General features: G+C 38.9%; 1 protein-coding gene across 6 annotated transcripts in view; it reads left to right on the top strand.

Moving 5' to 3' along the window:
- MYO3B (myosin IIIB) overlaps positions 1 to 23,522 on the top strand; it is a 220,684-nt gene that overhangs the window by 128,814 nt on the left and 68,348 nt on the right. For 5 of the 6 annotated variants that reach the window (XM_033065215.1, XM_033065218.1, XM_033065217.1 and 2 more), the window contains 5 exons: positions 426 to 631; positions 9,957 to 10,068; positions 11,181 to 11,343; positions 12,035 to 12,115; positions 21,653 to 21,773. In XM_033065215.1, coding sequence (XP_032921106.1) covers positions 426 to 631; positions 9,957 to 10,068; positions 11,181 to 11,343; positions 12,035 to 12,115; positions 21,653 to 21,773 — 683 coding nt within the window. Of the gene's footprint in view, positions 1 to 425; positions 632 to 9,956; positions 10,069 to 11,180; positions 11,344 to 12,034; positions 12,116 to 21,652; positions 21,778 to 23,522 lie in introns of those variants that run through there. The other variant, XM_042779462.1, reaches the window with a different exon arrangement.

Here is a 23,522-nt window from a genome sequence, read left to right as displayed (position 1 = left end):
TGCAACCCTTTCCCCATGATTTGCTGTGAATTTCAGTGATTGTTTCATGGTAAGGCCTGTTTCTGTTGGGGATATTTGATCAGTCAAATGTGTCTACAGCAGAATTATAGTTAGAAAAATTTTCAATTTAATTTTTTTTTAATGGACATTCTTCAACTATGGAAATTTGATATAAGAGAAAAGAAGATATAAGAAGTAAGAAATCAAATTCAGAATATTTAATTTTTTTTACAACTGAAAATTTCTAATAGGTTCCATGTTTCAGTTGAAATCTTAAAAATTAATAAAAAGGCAATGGAGATAACTATTACAGATTAAAATATAATCATGTATTACAAACTGTTTCCAAATATGAATCTCCTGTTTAAGTAGTTCCGTTGCAGTTTTTTGTCCAGTATGTGCATCTTCTTTATTTTCCTCACTAGTATTCCCTCATGGATCTTTTATCCAAAATGGTTGTTGGACAGCCTCACTTTATCCGCTGCATTAAACCTAACGATGATCGAGAAGCACTGATGTTTTCTCATGAGAGAGTTCTGCTGCAGCTACGATACACTGGAATTCTGGAAACTGTCAAAATACGTCAAAAAGGGTATTCTCATCGGATCCTCTTTGAAGAGTTTGTAAAAAGGTAAGACTTGTATAGTAGAACTGTTTTTCTAATACTCTATTCAGTAAGATATAATCTATGTTTAAGTACAGAAAGTTCTACAAATGTTGTTTGTAGATGTATGGTCTTAATCTCTAATGAGAACAGGGGCTTTCAGAGATAAATACTACAAGAGATGTCTCATCTCTAATGGAGAACAGTATGAAACCTGCAGTGAACACAAGTAGCAAGCCTGTCACCATGGTTCCCTCTGTAGAGGCAACAAGTGGAAATTATGCATCCTCCTCAGATAATTAAAGGATTTTGGAAGGTTAGTGACCTTCAGCCATCATATGAAGAATATGCACATTTAAGAATGAGCTGATATACAAGCTTCAGATTTAGCTTTGCAGAATCATTTATCTTAGAAATATCATGAATTATAATCATATCTCTGTTCACCCTAACCCTTCTCATGGGTGCTATTACTGGCTTTAATACATATTCACAATCTCAAAAAGTCATAAATTTAATTCAGAAAGCACTGTTGTCTTTATGATGTCAATATGGCTACATGAGCATTATGGTTTCCTCTCTATTCTAAATGTGGGTTTGTTTTTCAGTATGTAGGATTGGCAATTCAGCAATGAGCAGTAGCACTACCATTGACCATTTAGGCAATAGTTGGAATAAGTAGTGAATGGCTAAATCAACCATGGTGTGATATTTTTTGAACAGGAGATTGCTTATCCAGACAATATAGAATTAATGAATCTACTGTAAGTGAGTCATTAGTCTCGCTTCAGTGCCTGATAGTTATGAAGAAGATTATTCTGGGAGGTATTGAAAAACACCTGAAAGATAATGCAGTCATTGGTCACAGCCAGCACAGCTTCATGAAAAGAAAGTCTTGCTTATCAAACCTGAATTCCTTTTATGACACAGTAACCCACCTAGCTGATCGAGGGAAGCCAGTTGATATAATCTTCTTGGATTTCAGTGAAGCTGTTGATATTGGCTCTCCCAGGATTCTTCAGGACAAAATGTCCAGTACACAGCTGGATAAACAGATCAATGGATGAGCGTCTGGCTGGCAGTTTGGGCACAAAAGGGTTATAGTGAATGCGGTGACATCAGACTGGTATCCTGTCATGCATGGGGTTCCACAGGATTCCATCCTCAATTGTGTGCTCCTCAACATCCTCATAAATGGCTTGGATGCAGGTTGGAAGTGATACTAAGCAAGTTCACAGATGATGCAAAACTGGGAGGAGCTGCTGCCTTGCTCAATGGCAGGGAGCTCCTGCAGAGAGACGTTGACAAATCAGAGGGCTAGACAATCACCAACCATATAAAGTTCAGCATGGGAAATTACCGGGTTCTGCACCTGGGATTAGGCAACTCTGGATGTATGGACAGACTGGGGAATGAGATGCTGGAGAGCAGTGCGACAGAGAGGCACCTGGGGGTCCTGGTCACCTGGTCACTGGCGAGTTGAATGTGAGTCAGCAGTGCCCTGGCAGCCGGAGGGTCAGCTGTGTCCTGGGGGCATCAGGCACAGCATGGCCAGCTGGGCAAGGGAGGGATTGTTCCGCTCTGCTCTGGGGCAACCTGACATTGAATATTACTTGCAGTTTTGGCCACCACAATATAGGCATTAAAACCATAGAGAAATGTCCAAAGAAGTACAACAAAGATGGTGAAGGGCCTTGAAGGGGAACTGTGTGAGGAGCAGCTGAGATCACTTGGTCTTTCAGCCTGGAGGATACTGAGGAGAGACCTTACTGCAGTCGCAATTTCCTGTGAGGGGAAGAGGAGGGGCAGCACTGATCTCTTCTCTGGTGACCAGTGACAGAACCCAAGGGAATGGCCTAAGGCTTTGGCAGGGGAAGCTGAGGTTGGATATCAGGAAAAGTTTCTTCACCCAAAGGGTGGTCAGCTGCTGAAACAGGCTCCCTGTGGAAGTAGTCACAACACCAAGCCTGACAGAGTTCAAGAAGCACTTGGAGAATGTTCTCAGGCACATGCTGTGACATTTGAGGATGGTTCTCTGGTGGGCCAGGAGTTGGACTTTATGATTCTTGTAGGTCCCTTCCAACTGAGTATATTCTGTGATTCTGTGATATAGTTCTAAAGGGAAAACTGTTTCACAGTCCTTTCTAAAATCCAGAGGTGGCATGGATTTATGCTTGTAAACCAATCACTTGGGCTTGGAAATCTGCAGTCTGTGCATTCAGATATCTTGAATTATAAACTAGAGCTTAATCATTCATTCTGAAAAATTACTGATTTTCCTGACTTATATTAGTACACCAAATGAATATGTAATGGGAAAACACTACAGATCATATAACTCAGGAAGAATAACTAATGTGTTTATTTGTCCATCAAGGCAATTTAATTTTCAGACATGGTCTTTACCCACTTTTTTGTGTGTTATATGACTAATTTAATAAGGTCACACAATTCTAGAGCACATTTAACAGATTAATTTTTGTGATCATTAGTATATCTTTGCAATATGAAGCAGCTGAAAGCAGAATTATTAACCTCAACTTTTATTCTATTGACATGTCAGTGAACTAAGATTAACTCCACAGAAATTAGTGTAAATTGAGAGGAAATTAAGCCTTCTTTTATCAGAAGATCCTTTTCATTCAAAAATGAGTTGAGTTTGAGTACAACCTTGAAAACTAATGGTAATAAAAACAGCCTTGGCTGAAGCTTTCCATTCTAGCAGATAAGAGCAAGTTGTGGTTAGCGTCTTGTCAATTACTCTCCAAGTTTTTAGTCCAATTTGATGTAATTTGTTAAAGAAATAAATCAGCAGAAGAAGAGAATGAGGGGGGAGTAGATTTAGCAATTTCCACAACAACAAAGATGACTTCTGAGTCCAGAATATAAGCTGGGGATGGAGAGGAGACATTCTTGCTCCTTTGTTCAGCTCATGCTTTATTTTAAAACAAATTCTATTCTCTTTTGCTCTTGCAAATAAAATCAAACAATACTTTATAAAGCTATCAGTGGAACAAGAAACATTTTTCTTCAACTTACAGCTATGACTAGTCAAGTGTTTTTAGGAACTAAGTAGTTGAATACATAAAAATGTTTGAGAAAACAGGTCAAATGCTAAACAGATTGGCACTTCTTTGTTCATAATCAAAAAGACATTAGGCAAGTATGAAGAAGAGTTTCAAAATGTCAGTAAATGTAAGGATATCAAAGATTTTTTAAGCCAGCAAGTTAATTGGTATTTTGATCCTTTTGAGCAACTGAACAACAAAACGGATGAGCCAGCATTTTTTCTCCCTTGATGTTATTAAACAAATAGGTGTGCTGCTTATCTGCCTGTTCAATAATGCTGTTTTGTAAACTCTTAGCAGGAAATATGAGGGCAAAACAATCAAAGGCAGGGAACAGACCCATTCAGAGTTTATCAGGTGGGAGGTAAACAAAAGATAAAGCTCTGTCTAATGTTACTCTTTACTGTCTTCTGTTTTCATGTAGAGAGGTTATTTGCAAACCTGGATGTAGTTTATTGGGTTAAAAAACAGATGGTGAGGAAGGGGCTTAATTGTAACTCATTCACACAAAGTTTCTTCAACCAAGTATATTACCATCTGTTTTATGTATATAAATATACATATTCTTTTACTTAAAGTGGGAAAATGTAATCTGCAGTCCTTGTAAACACTATATCCCTGTCAAGTCCTAGAGACTTTGTCTCTCTTGGCACTGTCTTGCAGCCCGTGACATCATGCATCTGTCTTACGTTTGCTGTGAAGCAACATGGCCTGTCTTTCAGGCTGGAATCTCAGATTTTAGATACAGGTTATTAACTTGATCAGTCAACCAGGTGTGCCTAACATGTGGGGTCATGTGGTGATTATGCACTGCACAAAAGTGTAAAGGAGTTGTGCTTTCTCCTGGGGACATGCGCTGAAGGTCCCATTGGATAGAACACTCCTTGCTGAGTGCCCCTGGAGCTTCACCTGACATGATGCGGTGTGCAGGTGTGTCCTCACTACGTATCCTCTAGCTGGATCCTCCTTGTGTGTGGTATATATTGTGCAGTGGGTTGAAAGACAAGGAACTCGGTAGGGCCTAGGCAGGTAAATATTGTCATATTTGTAATGTCTCATCAGCTCATAGGAGTGTGTTGAGGACTTTTGCACAAGTTTCATTTAAGGATTGTCTTTTTTTTCTTCCCTGCCTATTTATGTTAGGCATTAAAGTTTTTTGTACTGCCTAAAGATGCAGGATAAACTTTTACTATAAACATTACTTTTTCCACAGTGGTCAGATGATGTTACTCAGATCAAACACTCATGGCAATACCAATGCTATTACTGTAACAGTGATCCCACTGAGGCTGGTTCTGCTTTTTCAATCCCTCAGGACAAATTTGCATTAAGGTCACTGTTAGTACACATGGTATACACAGTTTCTAAACCACCAGTGTTACATTTCTTATGACCACATAAAGCTTCATTGACCATAATAAGTCACATTTTCCATGACGAGGAGCTAGGAATAAAAACTGGTCAAACATTACAAAATCCTGTAAAACATATAACCTCAGTAAGTGATTTCTTCTAACACCAAAAATTCAGTGGTGATACACTTGCTTATTACACAAAATCAGGGAAACACTGGATTAAGTTAGAAGTCAACAGATTTGCTACAGAGAAAAAATGCTTTCTTTATAAATGATGCATTTTTATGCAAGCCTACTTTTAACAGTAAACCTGCACTATATCAAAGTTCATAAAATTTTTTGAACACAACTTTAACATTGCCTGATACCTTGATTTTACTATTATCCACGGAAATGGGTTTTTTTGTTTCAGTGGCTTTACGGTTTTACCAGATCTATAGAATGGTCCCATATACTTTAAATATGGTGAACTGCTGTACCTTCCATATGCACTTTCTAGACAGTTCCCATTCACAGAACACTGGTAAATGGTTTCAGGATGGACATGATAGGAAAACATTTGGAGTGGAAAGTCTGCTAGCTACTTATGAATAGGATATACAAATTGCACCAAATTATGCTTTTCTGAGAATATTTCTGTGATTCTATATTAGTCTGATGATTTACAGCATAAGTGCTAGGTATCTGTTACTGAATTTCAAGAGTATCTTAGATGTATCATTTTTATTTATGTTTTTTTATTTATACTCTTAAATGTAATTAAATGTAATTATTTTTGTGAATTCAGATTTGAAAGTTTCTGAAAGAGGTGAGATACAACCAATACAACTTATGAATTTTGGAAGTTATTTTACAGCTCTTTTAGTTCTAAAAAAAATGTAATTTTTTTAAAGTTTCCTGTTCCAGGGCTGAGAACAAATGGTTTTGTGATATTGAGAATCTTCCTACTGTTGCTTGTGGTCTAAGTAGAAAGGGATTTTGCACCGCATGCTTTTCACATATCATTATCCATTATCCATCTCAGGCCATTACATTTTAGTACAAAGATTTGTTTTAAAAAGAAAAAGGGTTAATCATTACTGTATTGAGTTAATTATGTAGAATTGATGCAGCCTTTAAGTCTGGAATGTGAAGGGAACTTCAGTAAGAGACACTGGAATAGTTGTTAATGGTGCTATTTAAATGCATTTTATGGAACAGTTCCACAGTTTAGCCTTTAGGGAAGTATGGGAAACTGTACCACTTGTTTGCAATCAGTTTATTTAATTTGAAACCACCAACACTAAAATGTCTGGTCCCTAAACAGATAGTTAATGCGTAGCATCTTTCTGAAGTTTTACATATCTTAGCATACGTGGGTGTCTTCAGCATTTAACCTTACTTCTGAACATCGTAGCTTTGCATTCTGAGGTTAAAATCAACTTTGAAAAATTGTTGGTTTATTTCTAATGACTGGTAAGTACAGTTAATCCCATTTTAATGTAAGTTTTTTCTGAAATAGTATTCACATCCATGAAGAATAGTATGTATTTCAGAGTAAAAAACACTAGTTAAGAAATGCAGAATTCCAGAGTTTCATCAGGTTTGAGAAATCAGTTCTTCTGAGGGGAAATTACTTTCCTCTTACTTACAGTAATTTCACGATTATAAGCCACACCATTTTGACTAAAATTTTGGTCCCAATCTGGAAGTGCAGCTTACACTCAGGAGCGGCCAATATATGAACAAAGTTCGGAAATTTCCCAACCTGGAAGTGCGAGCCGCAGGCCGACCCGAGCTCGCAAATTGAGCACCTACCAGTAAAACCCACGATTGCACGATTGTTACAAATTGGTTACTCTGTTGCTGCTACTCCCGCCAGCACCACGGGGCAGTGCTGGGCCAGGGCAAGCCCGGTGGTGGCAGTGCAGGCAGCGAGCCTGGCGGCCATCCCTGCTGAGTGGCAGCAGCGCAGGCCGCCCCTGCTGAGCAGCGGCAGCGGCAGCAGCGGCAACCGGCCCTGAGCCGACCCAGTAAACCCCATGATCGCGCGATTCTGTTACTAATTCGTTATTTTGTTGCGTGCGGATCCTCTCTGCGAACGAAAGTGTGGCTTATAATTCGATGTGGTTTATATATGGACGAAGAATGAAATGTTGCCAACACCCTGGAAGTGCAGCTTATAATCAGGCGTGGTTTATAATAGTGAAATTACTGTAACCTTACTGCTACTGGGAATGTGATTAGTCAAGTACTTTTAGGAAACATGTAGATGAGTGTGTGCCCTGTGTAGGAAATTTTCAAGCAGGATGTATAACCCAGGAGAAGGATATATTTTTGTACAAATATGTGCATGTTTATGAAATAATGTGCAAGCACGATAAGTTATATTTTAAAAATAACAATGAAAGTATTGGTTTCATGTAAAAGAACACTGAAATATTCCTGGGTACCATATTTCATGCTGAAATAACAAGTGAAAATATGGAAATAAAAAGGTAGAGTTCTGAAAATTTCATCTCATTTGAAAGCAAGTGTGATTTCTAGCCCTACTTTTCAGAAAATAAATTTCTTGTTTCTTGGTGATACATTTCAAGTAGAGGTCACTCTGTGATCTCTGCAGAGTAGATTTACATATGTTTGACAGAGATGAAATTAGACCAGTTAATCAAAATTAGCAGTTGTATATACCCCAAAGCTTTTTTTCATGCATATTCTCTACCATTTCACCATGTACAATATTTGCATGCTTTCACCAGATACATAAGGGTGAAACATTTTACCTTCCTCCAAAATTTTCCATAGGGTTCATTACTGTACAAATACTTTAAATCAGATAAAACAATTGGATGACACCGTGTGGCACATACTGTGCTGCCATACAATTATCCTGAGGACATCATGTTAAACTACTGGGGTGTCTGTAGTTATGTGATTCAGTCATGAAACCAGGCACTAAACCTAAGTGCTTACTTAAAAATACCCGCAAAACACATGGATTTGAGCTTTGAAACACAAACCTAGAGACTTTTTACAGTGCAGAATGCACACTACAAAAGGAGTTCTGGAGGAGAAATAATTAAAAATAGATAGCCAGCCTCATATTGATAGTCTTTCTTTCTGATGAGTACAGTCATTTCTGCCTTGCTTTTGATGAGGGAATGGCCTGAAGATGTGCCCGGGGAGGCTTAGGTTGGATATCAGCGGTCAGGCACTGGAAAAGGCTCCCCATGGAAGTGGTCACAGCACCAAACTGGACAGAGTTCAAGAAGCATTTGCCAGTGCTTTTGGGCACATGGTGTGACTCTTGGGGATGTTCTGTGCATGGACAAGAGTTAGATTTCGTGTTCCTTGTGGGTGCCTTCCAACTCAGAATATTCTATGATTCTATGCCATAACTGGAAAACAACAGTAAGTGTATTTAACCAGGTACAGGTGTCTTCTGTACAGTGGTTAGATCATCAAAATGTTTGGAAAATCACCATTTAGAGGAAGTTTTTAATAAATAATGGAAAACAATATGTTTACATACAGAAAGTGTAGTTATTCCCATGTAGTTCCTCCCATGGTTTGTGAGGTTCTTGTCATTCTGAATAGCTTGCTTATGTATCTGTCAGCTATCTGTTAAAATTGTGTGCTGCCAAAAAATTATTTGTGATACATATATTTTTAATCTGAGTTTTATTAGTGCAACTCAGTACCATTTGTTTTTTGAAAACTGGCATCATTAGCTTCTGTAATAAAGTGGAGGAAATGTATTTTTTTCTTTTAAATATACCATGTTTCTCCAAACCTACAAAAAGGCATGTGTTGATATTTTGAAGGACTTGACTAAAGAATTTGCAATATCGCATTGTTGAGAAAGTCACTACATTAAAAATAACTCAGTAATACATAATCTCCTATCATTACTCAGAGTCAGCAATGTCTCCAGTTGAATATCTGTGTCTCTGGTCCAGAACTTATTCCAGTTCTTCTCACTTCAGATGTCATTTTGCTCCTGTTTGATCTTAATTGACTAAATTTTTTTTTGTTCTTTTTTCTTTCTTGTGACAACTGAAGCTAATAATCTAGAGATTAACTGGAACTAAAGTTTGGAAATCATGCTCTTCTGATTAAAAAAAAAAAGTCTTGCAGAATTCTAAATTTTCTAATTGCTTCTCCATCTTTTCTTCAGTACAAGATGGGATATTTTCTTGGCTCTGTGTGGCATCAGAGGAATCTGTCTTTGAGATTCAGTGATCAGTTTCTTCTCTTAATGTTTTAAAGAATATCTGATGGCTCTTCCCCATGCCAATAATTAGTAGAATGGTTTGCTCAACCTGCCAATTCCTTTCAATCCCAATGTAAATAGCTCAGCACCTTTAGAAGTATAACTTAATACCAAGACAATGCATGGCAGTTAATAATTGAAAACTGAGGTGGCAGTTGCTGCCATCTAACAGTGTACTTGTGCTAAAATAAGCTTAAATTTGTAAACTAACTGGCACATTTTTGTGCTGTTACTTAATGTAATTATTTGCAAGTAGGTTTACTTAAATACTATAAAATCAGTCTTCATTAATGCATAGTGGCTTTAGAGGTAGGAAGGGATTGGTTCTTAATTCAGTTCAAACATGTCTGCATCCCTTTTCATCAGCTGTATGTTACTTAATATAATTGTTAGGAGCTGTTTTTGCAAGGGAACATGGACAAAAAAAAGGCAATATTTTTTAGTATGGGTCTTCTCCAGACTCCTAAAATTAATCATAATCATCCCAATTAATTGTTTATCCTAATCATTTATATGTTCAAATATCTATTCACGATAGCTGTGTCATGATTTATGAAGACAACCAAGTATAAGGAAGAATTTGGTCTATTAATTCTAGAGGTAAAACTTGGAGCTAGAGAAAAACATTGGAAGTACATACTGATTGTCAATTCCATTCTTTCTTTGTCACTTTGCAGGTATTACTACCTTGCGTTCAAGGCACATGAGACTCCCCTTGGTAGCAGAGAAAACTGTCTTGCCATTTTGGAGAAATCTAAACTAGACAACTGGATTCTTGGAAAAACCAAGGTAGAGGATGCTAACATTTTCTCAAGGATAGTATACTTTTAAAAATCATGTGTAATAGTGGTTCAAAAAGTACTGCATGAATGAACAAAAGAGGAAGGCATTTGCTCCAATTAGCTTCCCAGGTATGGAAATGCCTTCCCAAGCCAGCTGAGTTAGTGCTGCATAGACAAGGGGTGCATTGGGTACCTCCCCAAAGTAAATTCAGCACATGGCTGCCTTGAGGACAGTACCTCTGTCAGTGCCTGCTGTTGTAGTGATTTCCTGAAATTTCCCATGTTCTTAATAATGACATGGCTGAAAGGTCACAATTTGACCCATCCTGTGAGCCTAGTTGGTACCATTATCCTTTCATGGATTTTCAGGTAAGCTCCTTCTTGCTCTGTCAAAAGCCTTTGTTGATGGTTTAAAATTGAGTAAATTACTTCTTTTAAAAGGATGTTACACAGAACACAGAGTTGTTTTACATTACACAGAGTAAAAACTGTGAGAATTTTCTTGCCCAAGACCCTGATAATATGTATGTAAGAATGCATAGGATTTCTCTCTCTCCTGAGGGAGAATACTATTAGACAATATTGTCTAAAACCAAATTCAACCCAGGATTTGTATTTCCACTGAAAAGAATGGTCATCCTTCAAAATTTTTTATACCTGAAAAGATCTCACCATCCAATTTACTTTGTAAAGGAGGTAAATGTGGGATTTGTTTTCACAGGATCACAGAATATTGTGAGTTGGAAGGGACCATAAAGATCATCAAGTCCAACTCCGAAGTAAATGGCCCATACGGGTATTGAACCCCAACCTTGGTGTTATTAGCACCATGCTCTAAGCAGCTAAGAGGAGCAACTAAGAGCAACTAACTTAATGTCAGGGTTAGCAATGGGGTGATTATAATCAGTGGAATAAGGAAGTTCCGCAAGTACACAAGAGCAAATAATTGATTCACGAGATTGCTATGATATGTACAATCAGTATTTTTCTAGTTTTCTCAGCAATGACACCCTTGAATAGGCTGCTGGAGGACTAATGAAAAGGCAGAATACAAGAGGTTATAATACTGATTGTAATACTGATTTTTTTTTTGTTGTTGTTGTTGTTGTTCCATCACAGGTTTTCCTAAAGTATTACCATATAGAGCAGTTAAATTTGTTCCTGCGAGAAGTTATAGGGAGAGTTGTGGTCATGCAAGCCTATATCAAGGGATGGCTCGGAGCAAGGAGGTACAAGAAAGTCAAAGATAAAAGAGAAAATAGTGCTATTACTATACAGTCAGGTAAATGTTCATATTCGCTATTTTACTGAGTGTCTTTGTATTTCAATCAGTTAAATTGTATGTACCTTGTTAATCTATTAATTACGGTTCATTATGAAATCTAAATGACTGGACATGTTTTCTCTCCAGCTTATTGATGCAGATATTACTGATTTGTTTATAAAGTGTCATCTTAGCATTTCATAATATCTTTATTTAAATATTTTAGTATTTTGAATGTTATTCCTGTGCACAAAATGAAAATATTGTTAGGTATGTTTATAATAACATGCAGCACATAATCGAAATGCAGTAGCACGTGTCCCTGCCCATATACCAGAATTCCAGACGTACATCAAGAGATGGGCCTGAAAGGCTGATTATCAGTAATTTAGCAGATTTCCTTGTAGTGATTTGGAGAACTGTGTGAGCAAGAATGATGATGCGCCTTTGTCTTTTAGGTTAGGACATCAATGAGCACATGGTGACAATTAAAATTTGAACGAGTGGTGTTTGAAGTTGTGAGGATGTGAATACTGCAGTCATGAACCCAGAGTTCAACATGTGGGTGGGTGGGGAAGAGCTATTGGGGGTGGGGGCTGAAGTAGTCATGGCAGGAGAAATGAAAGTTTCAGCACATCTCTGACCCTGTAGACTCTGTAGCACTTCCTTAAATAAATGTAATTTCCAGCACATGGTATTGTATTTTTAGCCTGGAGAGGATATGAAGCTCGCAGGAAGTACAAGGAAATAAGGAACAGAAGAACTGATGCTGCTATACACATTCAGGCAGGTAATTAAAACAGTATTTCAATTGCCAACACCTATTTTTCTGTGGGTGATTTTGTGTCAGTGTTTATAGCCCAAAAAAAAGAGTAAATTTCAAACAAAAGCTGTCAAAAATATTACTTCGGATTATTTCTGCTTCAGTGTCAAATGACATCAGTGACAGGTATCAGGCATTTTGGATTTTATAAGTACTTCTCTGAAAGCAAAATACAGTAATTAAAAGATGTTAAGTTAATTCTTGGCTAAAAGTATGGAAGGGAGACTCTAGACATGCATTTCTCTGTCTTTGTTTGGAGCTCTGATCTTGGCAGGTTGCCAGGTTTTTGTTTTGACTGCTTGCTGGGTTTGCCAGCTTTGACCAATCTTTTGACAATCTGCCAGACTCCTATGCAGCCATATCAATATGAATTTGAATAAACTTTAAAGAGATTATTGGAGGAACAGGCCCATAGGGCTGTGTAGGTCTCTAGTAGAGAGCAGAGTACCATATGGCACAGAAATCTAAGAACCAGCACTGTGAGTGCTGTGAACTCAACAGTGTTTTCAGATGCTGCCAATATGAAGCAGCTTCCATATGATGCAGTGCAATACACCTTCTCTGTCCAACTCCAGGTTAAAGACTGTGACTGATAAAAAATTATCATAGCTAATGCGTTCACAGATAAACCGAGATAACACTTCTGCCAGCTTCCTGTGCTACAATTCCCTAAGCTTTGTCGCCTCTAGTTCTGTATCTAATAGTCTGAAATCAATATCAAAATTGTTTGTTGTAATATTCTTTTATTTGTTCTCAAACCATTCCCTGTAAATTAATTCATTTTTATGTTGTCTAGTTTGCTACTCTGAATTTAGGTGTCACTGTGACTTTCAGCAGAAAACAGAATATTGTTCTCGTTACCAAAAGGAACAGAATATCATTAGGATCAAATAATAATTTGTATCTTTGCATATATACTGTTATGTAAAATTATGAAGCTCTAGGGTTAAATGCAGTATATTCTATTATATGGAAAGATTTTTTTCTTCTGTTCGCACAAGCACTGGAGGATTGCAAAAGTACTCTCTCTCATTCTTCCTCTCCTTTGTGTTGTCATTTTCAGTTATTTTCATGATAGCACAGACAGTAGATCTTAAAGCACCCCCCACCATTATTTCCTGGAGTATTTTCTACCTTTACAAATATATACATACCTGGACTTAGATTACAACAGCCTTTTGTTGAAGAAAGGAAAGTGAACCTGTTAACCCATGACTGTCTCACTATTATCAACTCCTTAAGGTGAGAGTTACCTTAGATGCAATAGGGAGCTTGTGTATAGCATTATCACTTGGAGACTGCAGGGAACATTCTGCCTTAGAGTTTTATCCAGACAGATTTTTAGCTCTTTAGAGAAAGATACTGATGTATTCTGCTGTTAGCACACATGCTGAGATTCAGAGCTCTGTTGCTTCGTGCCATCTTTTAGACACTGTGTTGAACATGGCAGAGCAGAGGCAGTGGGAGTGAAATTTGGACACTGTTGAGCCCTCTGGACCTAATGCAGGAGGAGTGTTGTTAGTACTCTTCCTCCAACACACAGTGTTTTCCTTTGTAACCTGGCACTTGACTGTTCCAGTGATCAGCCTGGGTGAATAAACTTTAGGGACTACAGGGTTAAGAGTGACACAGTGAACCTTTGTATTACTTAGGCTGGCTGCTCCTCCTGTCTTTGGTACTCTAGTAGAATGGGAATAATAATAACAATAATAATAGTAATCCTCAACACTTTTCTGTCTGCCTTTGGAAACCTATTTCTAGGACTTATTTGAAAATATTTCTTGTGCAGGTTTTCTCTTCTTGACATGCTAATTATTCTGTTTCAAAGCAAAGCTTATGCTTGCTAATCATTGCCATTTTCTAGATTTTAAAATACACTGACAATTTTTGTGTTGTTTACATAACATTACACAGTCCAAGTGTCTAGTGACATGGAGACAAAAGGTACTCTAAATCTCTCCCCTCCTTGTGTGTCTTACCGTCTGAGGGTAGTTCAAGGAAGCTTTCTAGTAAAATGGAGTATAGTCACCCTTGTATTTTTCTAAAAGAGCCATTTCAGGCAGTGAGATAAATTGTTTGCATTCGTCATCCACAGCAGCAAAACCATATAATTAAACTATATGTACTTCCCTCTCCTTTCCCTCCCCCCTGCCCCGCTCAAGCAGGCCTTGGAATTTAGGAAGCATTTGGCTTACATGTTTCTACAGAACAGCGCATATTGAAATTTGTTTTCCTTTCATCTCTTTCCCAATAAAAGCAGCCGCTCAGCTTATCCCTTTAGCTTCCTCAGAACTTCCTTTCAGAATTCCCGATCTATTACAGCACATTCACATACCAGAAACAAGATGCCTTTTCATGCTGTCAACCTTTTTCATCTGAAATGTAAATTAATTCTTGCTGGTACGCTTTGACAGAGATCAAAGTAGGGGTATTAACCTTATTGGGCCTTCTCCTCATCAGAATCAGTTCCAAAGACTGCAAGGGTAGTGTTAGGAGGCCAGTCTTCACTGTTATCTATGGCCCTCCTCCAGGCAGTCCTCTGTCTACAAGTCAGCATTTCAAAGGCGCTGATTTCTTTTGTAAATGACCTTATCATTACTTTAAACTGTGTGAAAAATGATTTGCCTGAATAATTCTTGCAGGATTATCCTGCTCATTTTAATTGTGGGGGGACTTCATTCAGGTTCCAGGATATTGTTTAAGTGGTTTTGACAGCAAGTGATCATAGCCTGATAAAAAGGAGGAACACAGCTCCTGATTGGAAACCTCTTGACTTGTTCAGATTGTTCATTTCTTGCAAGTCAGTCTTTGAGGTAGTCTGCATTTGCATTTTAAAAATAAACAGATGCCTTTCAAATACATGAGCTGGTGGTCTGGAGATCTCTGTGGGCCCACCAGTTCACTATCCATTGACGAAATGTTGGAAGAAAAAGCAAACTTAGGAAAAAAAACAACCCCCACAATATACATGAGAATAAAATTCCCGAGTGTATAATATTACAAGAAAAAAAGTCATTATTTCAGATGGGGGGAGACCCTCACTAGGAAACAAAACATTAGCGTATTTAAATTAAATGGGGAAGAAAAAGATGTCCTACTTCAGCATATCTACATCTCAGGTTCTCAGAATACACAGATGTTACTAGACTCATGGCTAAAATGGTACACAAGGTACGTAAGGTCTTTCCTCCTACCTCCAGTCGCACTTTCTCGAACTGTGAGGGTTAGAAATGGCTAGTTTCTAACTCAGAAGCAAATTGTAAATAATTATTTTCTTTTTAGTGTTTAAGTTGACAATACTTTGCACTTCTGAGTATTTCTTTGTAATTGGAATTGACAGTGTTTTGATTCACATCTACAGAAGAGGGAAAAATATATTGTCAAGGATTTTTTGAAATTATTTTGCTAGATTCACGGCTGGTTTGTATCAGTGTATATTCACTGAACCATCTGACAGAATTGTTGCTTCGTTGATTTACCACATATGCAAGTCTCATTAAGTGTTTATTTTAGAATAATTAGCATTTTAAATTAATTAGAATTTAAAGCAACAGATAATACAATTATAAAAGTATTTTTTCTAGTTATGATAGCATGTATTTCCATGCAGTATGACTTGTCCTGAAAGACTTAAGGGAGGATTTTAATCTGGTTATTTTATTTGTGAACTGACATTGCCAGAATGCCAAATGAGTGGTGCATGCAATTCATTTAGATCTGAGGTGACATCACTGAATTAATTTTAATTAGGTCCACTTTAGCCATCTGGAATATACTGTGCAGCTCTGGTCAAGACTGAGTTTAGCTATGCTTCCAGAGGTGAAAGGCAAATGACTAATCCACTGAGCCACCATCTCCTCCTCCAACACGTGCTCACACACTCACCATATGTCATATTGTATTAGAAAATTCTTTATCAAGAGCTCTAGATTTGGGCTCTTTTCCTTAAATACAAAGTGATGGATGTTCAGAAGGAAGCATCCCCTTCTAAATTGCTTTCTTTCTGTAACTTCAGCTGATGCAGTGTTGCTCACATATCTCTAACATGTACTTCTGACAAAATTTACTCCATTTTAATTTTTAAAAAAAAGAGGGACAGAGAACAGCTGCAATTTACTGGTTTGTATTTATAATAAATATAAGCTTTTAATAAAAGCATTGCCTTTGGGACTTTCAGCAGCAAAAATCTAATGTTTGTTGAGTAGAAAACAATTAAGTATTTTTTGCATATTTATTCCTATATTTATTCGTCTATTTATATTACTATGTATATGTGTGTGTGTATGTGTGTACATGTACTCAATTAATACCATTGTATACGTCTAAGAATTACACGAGTAAAATGCTCCAAAAACTTCTAAGCACTTGATAAATATATCTAAAACAGTTTTCTTAAGAGTTTTCTTGAAAATTACTCCTAAATAGCAGATCCATTTTACTTTTCTTATATCAGTAGTTTTCTTTCTTTTAGCTACATTATCAGTGTAAAAAACTTTGAAGATATGTTTCTTCTAATGGCAAAACTGATTTTATCTTAATTTCACAGTCAGAATAAGCAGCACTAGTTTGTATAGGCTGCACAGCTTTGGTTAACTTTCCCATCTTAATGTGTTCTGTACTAGCTTATGGCATCTGGTAATTCTTCATGTTCAGTATGTCTCTAGTAACCATGAAAAGGCCTAATGCTCTCATGCAAGGAGCATTTTAGAAAAGTGAGAAGGCCTTATAGCTTCAAAGTATGGGGGTTTATATTCTGTCTGCATCTCTGAGCTAAACTCTGTCAATGTTCAAATGTCTGATTTTTCTCCTGGTTTTGAGGAGAAAAAATGGAGACTATTCTTACTGGATTTCATGCTAAAATCAGGAAGGGACAATCTACAATAAACTCTCTTCCTTTTCCTTCCTCTTCCTGGCAAATTCTGTTGCCAGAATTTCATAGTCATCTTCACTTTTTAATTTGATCAAGTCTCAAGATCAGAGACTTTGATACATGGTGGTTACAGCACCAAGCCTGACACAGTTCAAGGAGCATTTGGACAATGCTCTCAGGCACATGGTGTGAGTCTTGAGGATGGTTCTGTGCTGATGACTTGTTCTGGACTTGATGATCCTTGTTGGTCCCTTCCAATTCAGCATATTCTGTAAACTCTATGTCCAAGTGTTGATGTGCATCAGTGACACCAGATGTGGTGACAGCCTAAGTGAGTCTTGCTAATAGTCACTGTTTGTTACTGATAGTTACTGCATGAGAATTCATAACTTCCTTCTCATAATGCTTCTGCTGGAGAACTTAGTAGTACAGTAATTTCACAATTATAAGCCGCACCATTTTGACAAAAATTTTGCTCCCACCCCAGAAATGCGACTTACACTCAGGAGTGGCTAATATGTGAAAAATTTTCTGAAATTTCCAACCCCAGAAGGGCAGCCGAGGTGCTGAACCGAGCACCTGCCAGTAAAACCCGGGATTGCGCAATTGTTACAAATTGGTTACTCTGCTGCGCGGCAGGTGCAGGCGGGCTCTGTCCCGGCAGTGCAGGACGAGAGGGGAGGCGGGGGGCTCCGTGCTGCCATCCCCGCGGCTCAGGGGGGAGGCGGGGGCTCCCTCCTGCCAGCCCCACGGCCTGAGAGGGAGGCGGGGGGCTCTGTGCTGCCATCTCCGCAGCCCGAGGGAGAGGCGGGGGCTCCCTCCTGCCAGCCCTGCAGCCCAGGGGGAGGCGGGGGGGCTCCGTGCCTGCCTCCCACTGGCGCCACAGAAGCAGGGGGCTCCGTGCCCGCCTCCCACCAGCACCGCGGGAGCGAGTGAGGGGCTCCGTCCCCGCCTGCCACCACAGGGCAGTGCTGGGCCGGGGCGAGCCATCCCGGCAGCAGCGGTGGCTGGCCCTGAGTGGCCCCGCCGAGCGGCAGCGCCGAGCTGGGCCACCTGGCCCTGTTGGCAGCCCTGAGCGGACCAAGTCCGCATGGCTCGAACCGAGCCAGTAAACCCTGTGATCCTGTGATTCTGTTACTATTTGGCATCTTTGTTGCACGCAGGTCCTCGCTGCAAACGACAGAGTGGCTTATAATCAGTTGCAGCTTATGTATGGACAAAGAATGAAATGTTGCCAACACCTGGAAATGCAGCTTATAGTCAGTGCGGCTTGTAATTGTGAAATTACTGTATTTTTCTACTATTAACAGTGCATCACCCAATATCCATCTAGAGCGGTGAAAGCGGGGATGTATTCATGGCACAACAAAAGATGGGACTCTATGCCTTCTACTACTCATTAGAATTAATTTGGCATGGAATGAATAACCAAATTCTTGGGCTCTAATTTATCTCAAATGCTGTTAGTTAAGTTGCTGAATGCTCTTTTAATTGGACAAATTAAGAAAGTGATGTCCTGGTCCTAGCAAATCAACTACCTCCTTTTTAGCAAGCATGAGCTTTCCCTTCTGAGTTGCTGTTATTTGCTATTTTAGGTGATGTTACGGAATAAAAACATGTATGTGTAGAAAAAGTCTGCTTCACATTATTTTTTTAATGACTGAGAATTAATTCTTCTACTGTTTTAAAACTACTTCATCTCTTTTCTTTATAGTTCTCTCATAGACCTGTGCTTGTTTAGCTTTGATCTTTTTACACTGTGCTTCACAATTTGCTCTGTAATCATATATTTCCTATGGGAACTGGAGGAAAATGCCTGGACTTTTTGTATCTGGAATTGTACAATATTGTGTGTAATGTATATTGCCTTGGTATTTAGACCTTAAAAGTTTGTAACTGCAAAAGGCCAGATTTCAGACTCGCTGAGGTAAATAGATTCTTGGTTTGCTAGGTGCTGAAACTGACAGAAAACTCTCTTTGTGTGAGAAATGATCAGTACAAGAAGTAAAAATTCATGTCCTAATTTGTGGCATATAAAGCATTTAACACCAAGTTATTAATAGAAGTGTTGAAATTAAGTTCGGTTCCTATGTTGCTTTTCAGATCCTGTCATCTTTGGCGATATAAAGATCAGGGTTAAAGCTACTGTTGCTGGAAAGTTTGGAATATAGACTGAATAAGGTGAAAATGAGGTGACAGCTGGTAATCATTCTTCTTCAATGATGCAGTGATTGTTCATGGAGCAGTAGCAACATGAGTCTGCTAATTTCACACTCTTTGAGCCAAGTGCTTAGTGTCAAAACCAGCACCAGTCAGTAATGCAAATTGCTGTGATGGAGCAGCTTCCCAGCCTTTCAGACTCCCCCAGTAGAATTCTCTGCATATGCATTTCTTTTGAAACATTATAGATCCTGTTAATAAATGTTGAAAAGATGCAGTCCTACTGGTGCTTGATGAAGCTTTTGACAGACTTAAAGAAGTTTGTTTACCCCGTAGTTCAGTTGTTCCAGGAGTCAAAAGTAGGAAAAATACAGCCATTTACCTTTCACATTCAAGGTAATTTGGAAGAAAGTTAGAAACCATGTTGTGGGAAGGTTATGTTGAAGAGGAGTTGATTTTGAAAATACCGATGAAAACAGAAGATAGGACATAAACTGTGTTTATTAAATCAGATATAGCAGATTTTTACATAGTAAATGAGGTAAAGACCAAAAAGATTATACTGACATTAGTAAGAGTTTCTGAGAAAAAGAAAACTAGTATTTAAATATAAAATCACAGCAAGTATCAGGATTGATTTTACAGACATATGTGCAAAGAATTACTAAAAGCTGAGAGACTACTGATAAAACTGAATTTTATCAGTTCATTTGTTTCAGTGCTTCTTTATAGTAGTTCATCGACTGACTGACACTCAGCATGTTTCAGCTGCAGAGAGGTGACTGCTGGCCAGCTGTCTCTGCTACAGATAGCAGAGTAAGATCCTTGTCTGGTCAGTAGGGGATAGTTAAGGATTGGAAGCCTGATCACATGGGACAAGTGAGATCTTGTCTCATCTCTGTCAGGTAGGCAGGCTTTCCTAGTCTGATTATTAAGGGAGGAAAGTTCCTCAAGCATCAGGATACCTAAACTCTGTATTCGGTTCAACACCTCAGCAGGCCAAACTTCTGTCATGCCTTCTGAAAAGTGAATGGTTGTTTATTTTCATAACCTCTAATTAAGAGGCAATTTTTGTTGCTTCTTATCCTAGAAACCTCAGTGCTTTCATAAAAATCAGAAGTGTGACATACAGAGAAACCTTGTTAATCTTCTGATCAGTTTCTCTGTTCCTCAGTTTATTCAGAATTTATACTACCTCCTGGTTTCCTTTGGTAATCTACAGTGATCCTGATCCTACATGAAGTTGCCCTAGACCTTATTTCTGTGCTTATCCATGTCTGTAATACATAAACCTAGACCTCAGCGGGAGGGCTGCTCTTCTCCTTTGGGTATTTAGTCTTCAAAATTACTTGGTTTGTATGCATTTAGCGTGCATAAAAGTTTTTCCTGGACAGGAAACACTTTTTTTCAAAAATCATAATACCTCCTCATCTTAGTTCTACTATACTTTTACATATTGTCTCACAGTTAATACTGCAGTCCTGCTGGACTAATACACAGCTCCTTTCTCTCACAACCCTCAGCCTTATTCAGCAACTGCTTGCTGTACACTGAAACAATGGGGCTCATACTGTATTTAGTTTTTCATTTTTCAGTCCTTTTGTCCCTTAGGTATTTCTACTTAAAATAATGCTTGAAATAAACCCTATAAAAATAAAATTTTGTGAGTTTAAATGTATACTGCAACTTTTTCAGTCCTTTTTTCTAAGTGCAGTATATATCTGTGGTTTGTACTGGAGCTTTATTACTGCTCACATGTGTAAAAAATTCCAGATAAAACAGTAGAAATAATTATGTTATTCAAACCCAGAGACAGTCTATGGAAATAAGGGATGTAGATATCCTCAAAATGATATTAATTGTAATTTTCATTACTATTTCATTCCACTGTATGCTTCCTACTTAATTTAGTATATTTTGTGATTTTTTTTCTGCTTTTTTTCTCTTTTTTTAGTAATGGTATAAATTCTAATTCCTATAAAATTTTCCCTGTTTTTATGAGAGGTATTTTAAATGTTTTATTATAGTTAGAGTTAGTTGAAAAAATAGGGGAAGACTGTAACTGACTATATCTGTCCCTGGCTCCTCACCCTACTGTCCCATAATAAAAGAAAATAAAACTTATGATTTTGTAAAATTATGACTAACTCAAGGAGAAGTTGTGATTAAAGAAGTTGTTTTGGGAGTGATTTTATTTTAATACATTCTGAGTTGGATTCCAGTTTAAATTAGACACGTTTTCTTTTTGAGGCCTGTTTTCCTTGCCTGGACTATGCCAAATGGTCAACAGTGAGAGTGTAAGGCCCCAGAGAATTTCCAAGTGTTGGTAGTACTGCAAACATTGTAGTCACTTCTGGGAGATGCTAAGTGTTCTTGTGCACTAATTCAGTAAAAGTTGGAGACATTCAGCTCTGTGCTGCAGAACCATTTTCAGTTTCTGCAGAATCTTTCTGATTCAAAACTATGTTTTTTAGCCTTTAGGGGATATATTGTTCGTAAAAACTACACAAGATTGAAATACAGCACTGAGTGTGTAGCAGATCCTCAGCTTACAAGCAGCTGCTCTACTTCAGATTTTGGCTGTGAAGAAGACTGGTAAGTTGAATCTTATGCTATGTATCCTTTAACAAATGTGATTTCCCATGCAATAAAATCTGAAAGGAGCAGGTTTGTCATCATGATTCAGCCAGCTCTTGGAAAACCTGCTATATTCTGACGATGACCACCTGTAGGTTAGCAAGTTCTCCCTCCAGCTTAGTCATCTTAGTGATCCCCCAGTTAGCAGACAGGTGCTGTTTGCTCTGGGTTGCTGTCCTGTTTTTGTGCACTTCTTGCAAGTACCCAGAATACTGTAGATTGCAGACAGAACTGCAAGTGCTCAGCATTTCAGCATTCAGTGCAATGCATGTTATTAAATGTCCAAGAGTAGCAAGTTGCCCTTCTGTGCCTATAAAGCTCCATGCAGACCAGCAATGAAAAGAGCTCTCAAGAGCAGATGGACAAGTCACTGACAGAAGGCCTAGGAATGCTAGGCCATAGTGGTGCTCTCTGTTTTTGAAGAGAAAAGGTATTTTACCACTTTAAGCAATGGATTCAATCCAGGCAAATCTTCCTGTGACTCTTCCTTAGGTATGAGAAGCAAAAGGGATCTGTTACATCTGACTCACCAACATTGTTCTTAGGACATGTGGCTGCATTTGCAGGACTAATCCCTTTCATCAGTTTCATTGACTGAGAGTTACAATATCTCTCCTGCTGAAACCATTCTGGAGAAGTTAACAGTTATTTCTTTCTGCGTGTATGCTCATAGCATTGAGTTTTGTTAACTTCCATGCTAACTCTACTCCATGTCCTAGAGCATTATTATAGAACTTTGTTCAGATGTAGCCCCCTGCTTTCTTGCAGGTTAAGAGTGAATCTTTCCCTTGAATTAAGTATTCTGTTTCAGAAAGAAAAACGTTCAGGCCATTGGACAAGGACTAAATAAATAAATACATAGTAGTGATTTTCAGGGTGAAAGACAAGCCACTGCATTTTACCATCATAGCTCTGTTTTGGGCTTGCTTGACTGCTCACTGGGGAATGGGATTCCTAATTTATGATTCCCTTCATGTGCATGCAGTGCCTTCTTTTTCTTTAAGTCTTTAAGGGGTGTGTATCTTGTGATCTGTTTAGGACTATTGATGATCACGTGTTCATTTGGCTGATGGTTGAAAGCAAGACCTAATAAGATCTCTACTGTCAGTTTTCTTTGGCATCCAGAATTACAATCATTTACAATGTAATTAGGCTTTTTCATCTGGACTTGTTTGGAGGCACAGAGCCTTTTAAAACTTTTTTATTACAGTAATTTCACGAATACAAGCCGCACCAATTTGACCAAAATTTTGGTGGAAACCCGGAAGTGCGGCCAATATTCCGGGGCGGCTAATACATTAACAAAATTCTAAAAGCTGCCAACACGGAAGTGAGAGCCCGCGGCAGCCCCAAGCCAAGCTGGAGCCCGGCCGGCCCCGGCAGAGGTGGGAAAGCCTGGCAGAGGCGGGGCCAGCAGTGTGGGGGGCGGGCGGCTGAGCCTGAGCCAGTAGGGCGGGGCAGGGGGGCGGCAGAGCCCGGGCCAGCAGGGCAGGGGAACCCAGGAGAACTGGGGCTAGCAGTGCAGGGGAGCATGGCAGAAGCAGGAAGGCCGACGGGTGGGGCTGCCTGGTAGCGGGGGAAGCCCAGCAGAATCGGGGCCAGCAGCGTGGGGGAGCCCGGCGGTGCGGGGGCCTGCAGTGCCGGCCAGGGCGAGGAAACGCGGCGGCGGTGCAGACGGGAGGGGGCGGCCGGCGAGCCTGGCAGTGG

Source organism: Catharus ustulatus, chromosome 7 (genome assembly GCF_009819885.2).
Source record: "Catharus ustulatus isolate bCatUst1 chromosome 7, bCatUst1.pri.v2, whole genome shotgun sequence".
Lineage (NCBI taxonomy): Eukaryota > Metazoa > Chordata > Aves > Passeriformes > Turdidae > Catharus > Catharus ustulatus.
This window is presented reverse-complemented; position numbering and strand designations above follow the sequence as displayed.